Below are 7404 nucleotides of genomic sequence, written 5' to 3'. Positions count from 1 at the left end.
GGTATTTCATCCGTAAACCACAGTATGACGTCATTAGGCTCACAATCAATATTGCCTGAGCAGTAACTGAACAGAAAGTCTATCCTTTCTGCCGTGTCCAAGCTTACGTATACATGTTTACACTTGTTTGTTTTTGAACATATAAGTTTACTTGCGTTTGTTAATTTTCGTGATTGTAAATGCCAACCAATTGACTTTGGTAAACGCCATTCGGAAAATTTTCTAAGTGAAAGTTTAAATTTCGATTCAACGGTGCAGGCATTGTTAAGCTTGGTAACCATGAAAAAGATAAAGATTCATTCAGACCACTTGTGTTTTCATGATATTTCATGACACATCCTAGTTTTAGACCCTACGCAAAATATTGGCTGACATTTTAATATTATTACAATTTTATTATTATTTTTCTTTGTATTCAAATTAAACCTACTAACCTCCTTCTTGAGTTCAAATATAAAACGAATATTTTATGTGGAACGAGGCTAGTACGACTGAGTTAAATTTGAATGCAGACAAAAGAAGGTTGAAATGAGAGCCCTTGTTGCATAAGGTCTATGATGGCGTAAATTTGTTAGAATTAATTAATTAATTTATTCTTTTAGAAAATTCTAAAGACGAGAATCATTTTTATTTCCTTTGTAAACGCAAACTCTGTATTGACGCCTGTCTGTGCTGTTGAGTTGTCTGGGAACATATGTGATGTACCTTCTCTGTAAGTATTTCAACGATTCACATGAGATCACCTGCATTTGCACCGCCGCACGAGGAGCCCCACGAGTAGGCTATTTTTGTAACAATGGTTTCACGGGAAAATGGCAATAGCCAATCAAATAGCGCAGCGAAAAGTCTATGGTATCAGCAACTTTACTGTCGATATGGAGCCCGGTGTAGAGCCTTTCCTCCTTCTGATTCAGCAAACTCCATGACGAATGAAAATAAAACCAAATTATGAGGACATCTTGAGACCTTTCACTTCCAAGAAACTGTCCTTTATCGCTTAAGCTATTTTAATCGTACACTACAAAGGGAGGAGTGAAAACCCTCTAACTGACAGAAATTTCGGCGAATAATTTCAGGAAAATGCCTTTAGTCTCAACACCTTATTTTATAAAATTTGTTTATGTTACGAAGTCAAGTTTTGATTGACTGAAATTTAGTTGGAATGGAAGGTCGCATTGAGTTGTTGTTATTCTTTTCCTGGGAAAGATTTGACCTGCCAATTAAGATATTCAGTTTTCCGAGAAACAATAAATAGAGGAGTTATTACATGAGAGCTTAATGTCAGACAACGCCTCGTGTGAGTCGTTAGGATGATGACGTCATGCGACGTGGCAATTTTGTCATTGATTTTTCACTTCCGCCAACTTTATTCGCAGTATTGCCTCAGAAAATAAATCAAATTGACTCTACAACAATCAAAAACAATAAATAAATCCAAAAATGGTAAAAAAAAACCGTAAAAGTAGCGATGATGTACGTAAATATTTTGGCAAAATTTTAAAATTTGGTAAAACGTGGCTGCCATAATCTTGTTGCCATGGAAACATCAGGTCAGCTAAACATTAAGGGTCATACGAAACAGTCACCAATTTAGGCGTCGCTTGCAAGTACACATTTCCCTCTCCTCTCCCCCCTTCCCATGGTTAATAGAATACAATTGAACATTTAACCACCCGTACTCCCCTGAACGACGATTAAAACATGTTATCAAGTCTAAGAAAAGAAATTCGGCTTTCCCTCAGCTCCCTTACTAAGGCCTAGCTGGTATTATTGTTATTGTCAGGAATACCAGACCTATCCAAAGCTCTACAGAAGTTTGGACTATATTGTTATGGGATGACAGAAAGAGTAAAATTTAACTTGACCAACCGTCCCGTTAAAGTAAATTTTATCGAACATTGCAGTGTGGGTAAGCCGGTCCTTCATTTCCAACACATTAACGCGCTTCTTTACGTCTATCCTGCCCCAGAAAGAGAAAAAAAGATACAATTGTCGTCGATGTCCAAAATACTATAAGGCCATTTAGTTTAAAAGAATCTGTGAGAAATTACGTTACTATTTAATGTCAATAATCGTAAAAGGTATTTTGATACGCAAAATAACATTTATTCTCCACAGTAATCGAACTTAGGTAATCAAACGTACTCAACACAAAATACTCGAAATATGATACAGCTATACATTCTATAAAACTTAGTGCTAACATAACCAGCTTATGCTAAAAATCTATTATAAAAGCGCTTTAGAGGTTAACATTACTAAATCCTGTGGTTTCTTACAAATGTAACTTTACGTTGAAATTGATGCACGTATTTCATACAAAATACTCATTTCTGTTGGGGTTTTGTAACTAGGACAATCAAGGGTGGGCTGTTGGATACACTGTGCTACTACGCAGTTTGTCTCTTTATTTCCTAAGAGCTCAAAGCTTTTTTTTTTAAGGATGGCATTGAAATAATAATGTTGCACCTACAGAAACTAACTGGGATTTATTAATACTGATTTGGCATTAACAATTCCTGCTATCTGGCTGAGCCTCATGCAATAGCTTCCTATTTATCAGTTTTGTAACTAAAGAAGACGTTTAACACAAGCATTATATACGTTAAATATATCAGGCACTGTCCTCTCTGCTTCAGTCGGAAGTTACAGCTCGTTCCTTGCATAAATCAAAAGCGTGCTGCAAAGCAAGAGATAGAGAAATACGATATAAACTGGTGACGTCATATTACGTGGTAATTACGTCATGATTGTCAAATGGCGGCCATGTTGGATCCGCCATCTTGGATTTCTGAATTTCCCCAAAACTCCAGCAAAGCGCCGGGAAATAATAAAAACCAATAAAGGAACACTACTATGAGCTAAAAAACAAAAGTTTCGGTACGAAAAGTCATTTTTCTTCATTTTTAAAGGTATTTTCATAGAAAAAACTGCCTTTCAAAAATTAATAAACACTAACCGACCACATCAGGTTCTTTCTACATAAATTTCCAAAAAGTCCTGAAGTTTTATTCATGCCATTTGCTCTAATGTTTAAAATGTTATTCAGGTTCAAAGCTACGGAGGGCAGAAGGTGCACCCCCTCCCCCTTACCCCCTCCCCCCCCCCCCCCCCCGCTCTAAATACTTCTAAAAAAATCAAAACAGGACAGTCTCATTCCCAGGCCTGAGCGCGCTTATCAAGCCAACAGAGCTTGCGAGAAAGGGGTTTGGTGACGTCACATTTTACTACCCTCCCTCCCCCCCCCCCCCTCCATAAAAAAGTAACTGGTGACGAGGTTAGAAACATGCAGGCCTGTAGTCTATGCACATTATCGCTTACCTAAGAACTACCATCGCAAACAGATAACCTTTGTATATTTGGCATGATGTACTATAATGAAGAAACAAACAAACATTTAGACAAGTTATTTAATTCATGAACAGTCTTTCTCTGACCCCTCTTTCTCTCTCTGTGATTAACATAAAAAATAATGATATTTGAAAGACCTTGAAACCGTTTGACGGCTAATAATAACTGTTCTTTTTGACGGTTGCCAGTAAAAGTTGCCCTTTTTTGACAGTTGACGGTTAAATTTTAGGCTGTTTGACGGTTAAACCCATTTACACATTCGAATGACGCCATGGTGATACAGAGTAAAATTGATCCTCAGATTTGAGCCAAATTTAAATTCCCGAAACTTAAAGTGCACCTAACCCCAAAATTTGCTATTCGAAGAATTTCTTCGAAAACGTTTTTGGATTCGATTGAATCCTCGATTTTCTTTGCCATACGAAAGTCTAACCTGCTCTGTCGCACGACCGTGTACAAGGAATCTGGGTCAAGCGGAGTTGATGACGTCACCCTGGAACAGAGAACAATGGTGTCTAAGCTATTTTTTTCTTTATTTGCAAGGTTTTGTGCGGATCATCGGAGCGTACAAGTGTGATCATTGTCAACATAATGTTTTAAAATTACGTCATGTCGTCCTCGGAATCAGAGTTGAGTTTGGATTCGTTTAGCAACTGAGAATTGCAAAATAAACTTCATTCATAATGTAGAAAAACAAACTGACGCAGCACTTCAAGCGGCGAAGACAAGGTGAGCCACTTGCAGACCAGGAATTGACGTAAAGAAAAGCGAACGAGATGAAGGCAAACAAAAAGCTTGAAAATTAAAAATTAAAGCTCAAGGGTCGCCTAGACAGCGCTGAAGAAGTCAGAGAATGGAAGCAAGCGTTCGCAACTCTCGCAGCAGTTATTCGCTATAAAAAGTACATTGTCAAAGCACATGTTTCCTTTGTTTTCCTGGACTAATCTCTGACTAAACCTTCTCCCTTTTTGCTACTTGTAGGTTTGGGAGTTGTGGGGTCGAGTTGTTGCAAATTACAACCGGACAAATGTTATTGTTGTAAAGAGCTTGACGGTTGAAGCGGAGTCTCTGACTTACGAGCAGACAAACACAAAACTAAACTCAGTTATTATGCGCAGCGAAGCGATGACCAAAAATCATCCACATCTTAGACTTAAACCTTACGTATCTCTAAATTAAGCCCCAGCTAAAAAAAAGATCAACACAAAAAGCCGTGACAAGAAACAAACTATGTATAAATGGCGCCGTTTTTGGCGGTATTTCCGAAACTTCACTGGGTCACTGAACATGTTCAATTCGAGCAAAGGCAACTTTTTTTCTCAGAATTAATTGAATCTTAAGAAGAATTATTTAAGCAAAAAAAAAAAAACATGTGAGGTTTCGGGTGCACTTTAATTTTGAGTACAAGAAACAAGGTCCGAATAAACGATAAGAAAGGAAGAAGTTTATACACTTATACATTTATAAGATTTGAAAGTTGGATTGAATTGTGACCACGTAACGAAACTAATATCAAGCATCTTACCTCTGACCAGCTGACAAGTTGAGAAAAAAGCGCTGGCACAAGTCTCCAGTGGTAAGACCTGATGAGCAGTTGTTGGAAACGCAGCAGGAGTAGATACCATCATCACTGTGCTGCAGATTAGATACCGTCAGCACATAAGGGTCGTAAATTCCCTGGCGCTCAATGTGGTATTTTCCATCTGATTCATCTGTTAAAATAAACAGCCTTTAGACGCTTTACGTTTGTTTCTTTCGTACGAATTTTTCGGACAATTCTTCTAGCCGAGTAATATTGTAGTTCTGTGATTTTATAAAAGTTTCACTTGTAACAACCAACAACGATAGCCGGGTTCAGCTCCCTTTCGTTTGACGCGCCCTACCGAATACAAACAAGCTCGTCTTTGGCGCAGCAAGTTGATTCGATCACTGAGTTTACTCTGACGAAGGAGGGCTCACGCTCGAAACGTCAGAGATCGAGATCGTTTAAAGATGATAAGCAATGTTACTTTCGAATAATATTGGAATCACTCGGAAGTTCTACAGAAATCGTCGGATTAATAAGATACGCCGTGGATACGATACAAGCACAAAAAAACGTCAGAAGTAATGTGATCCGTCTCAATTAACTGATAGTTGAGAAATGGCCAAACTTTCAACTGATACATAAGAATCTAGCACCCTCATGCAAACCCCAATAAAAGCCCGTGCCGGAGCAACACCACAATGGAAAGAGACATCTAAGCTTCGGCGCATGAAAGCTACGACGTATGAATCGAAAACACCGACTCCATTGTCGCTTTATGTAGCCAACTTTTCCCCTACTGAATTCAAATCTGCCGACCCAAATTGCATTTTTCAGTGTTCGTACCTCTCTAAAACCTTCGCCGCACCTGACTTGCAACGCTTGGTTCAACGCATGCAAGCTCTGTCGTTCCTTAAGATTTTCCCTGAAACTAATTCAAATCGGCCAAACCAAATTTATTCAGACGCTGTACAGCTACTGTCTATTACCCACGGCGTAACCCTGCTTCAGTACGTAAGAACTGCGGCTTCTGAACGGGGCGCATGGCTCAATCGGCCCCGCGTTCGATAGAAGGAAAATGGACATTGTAGCGTAAGTTTGCCAAATCAAAACAGGGAATGCAATAAAATTTTCCTGCTACTTCTCACAACGATTGTTGTGTAAGAGAGACCTGCGGCAGTCTAGAATGTTAAAAATAGAAACCATACAAAGCAGTTTGTCCATGCACAATTAGTTTTTAAGGTAAATTTTCAGTACAAAATATCAATCTGTCAAACCCATGCCGGCAAAGCATTTGATCCTAAATTTACCAATTCTTGAAACAAATTCCTCCAAAAAATCAATAAGGGGGTAGGTTTCTAAAGAAACTGTGCTACTGTGTCGGTGGGAAGTAGAAACGAATGTTGGTTGATAACTAAAGGTAAATTGGACACCCTAATGAGATTGACTCAAATCATTTTCTTTACGGTGATCAATTTACCTTTAATTATCCTAACTCTATATATAAAACAACATGCGCCAAAATACAATACTAATAAGCTTACCACCCTTACTTATGCAAGTTGGTGCACCTTCAATTTTCTGCACCTTCCATTTAACTTCCAAAGGAAATCCTTGAGCCGGACACACAAATGAAACCCTGTCTCCTATATTCTTCTTGAACTGAGGATCCTCTTTGGGTCTATCAAGCCACGGGGCAACTGACGAAAAAATCAAAACAGCAAGTATTAATTCTTCTGTGATGAAAACGTATTATTTCGAGAAATTCGTGGCAAATGTTAATGGGGCGTATTTTTCAATGGGAACGTAATGCAACTTCCATTTTTAGTGATTCGTCTTCCTTTTCAAAGCGATTCCCAACCCTAAGAAACTGGAAACGCTGCAATGTTGAAGCGTGCAATGGAATTATACTTCAATGGACGCTATGGTTTAACACTAAGTGAAGCGTAGTGGGGATCTAAGATATACACACTGAATATACCAACTCACTTCCAATCATGGTGGAATCTGACACGTTGTGTTTTTTTATGTTGCGTAGCTTCACTTCAAGAAGACAGGTGTAATTGCCTCCATCTCTAACACCAAGTTTGCTTAAAACCAGAGGTCCCAGGAAATCCCTCGGATTCCTCGGATCAGGGTTTCGCACACTTTGTAATAATACACCATTTTTTAACCACGATATCCTGTTCAGCGCTGTGTTTGAGAAGCCCTGGCTTTGACTCAAGTTGCAAACAATTGTCACATCATCTCCATGCTGTAGCATACTGGGTTTAGTGACAGATACTGCGGGGATTTCTGCCCCTGAAAAGGACGACATTAATACACACAAAATTTAACACCGAAGATGCACTCTAACTGAGTTTCTTTCCGTCTTAAAAATTCGATCACCCACAAATAACACAATGTATATCTTAAGAATAGTAAATTGATCGCTGCCTAGCTAAAAAGGGAGGTGTTATTAATTTAAGTATCTTAAGAAAAAAAGTTTAAGTATCTTAGTATCTTAAAAACGAGAAATAAGATATTCA

At 38.5% G+C, this 7404-nt stretch overlaps 1 protein-coding gene across 3 annotated transcripts; it reads right to left on the bottom strand.

Annotated features, from left to right (window-relative positions):
- Window positions 1-2086: 2086 nt before the first annotated feature.
- Window positions 2087-7321, bottom strand: LOC146451012 (peroxidasin homolog). Of its 3 annotated transcripts, none has more exons than XM_085099687.1 (6): window positions 6866-7316; window positions 6421-6576; window positions 4877-5063; window positions 3785-3844; window positions 3322-3372; window positions 2087-2680 (listed from the first exon to the last, which is right to left on the bottom strand). In XM_085099687.1, the coding sequence occupies exons 1-6, from the start codon at window positions 7191-7193 to the stop codon at window positions 2647-2649; spliced, it is 816 nt and encodes a 271-aa protein (XP_084955813.1). In that variant the 5' UTR covers window positions 7194-7316; the 3' UTR covers window positions 2087-2646. The 3 variants fall into 3 exon arrangements, with proteins under 3 accessions (XP_084955813.1, XP_084955815.1, XP_084955816.1); XM_085099689.1 differs by having other exon boundaries at window positions 6430-6576; window positions 6866-7304; XM_085099690.1 differs by lacking the exon at window positions 3785-3844 and having other exon boundaries at window positions 6866-7321.
- Window positions 7322-7404: the final 83 nt, after the last annotated feature.

This window comes from Pavona decussata, unplaced genomic scaffold (assembly GCF_977016875.1).
Source record: "Pavona decussata unplaced genomic scaffold, jaPavDecu1.1 SCAFFOLD_412, whole genome shotgun sequence".
Classification (NCBI taxonomy): Eukaryota; Metazoa; Cnidaria; class Anthozoa; order Scleractinia; family Agariciidae; genus Pavona; species Pavona decussata.
The sequence above is the reverse complement of the archived record's forward strand: the minus strand, read 5'-3'. Positions and strand labels throughout refer to the sequence as shown.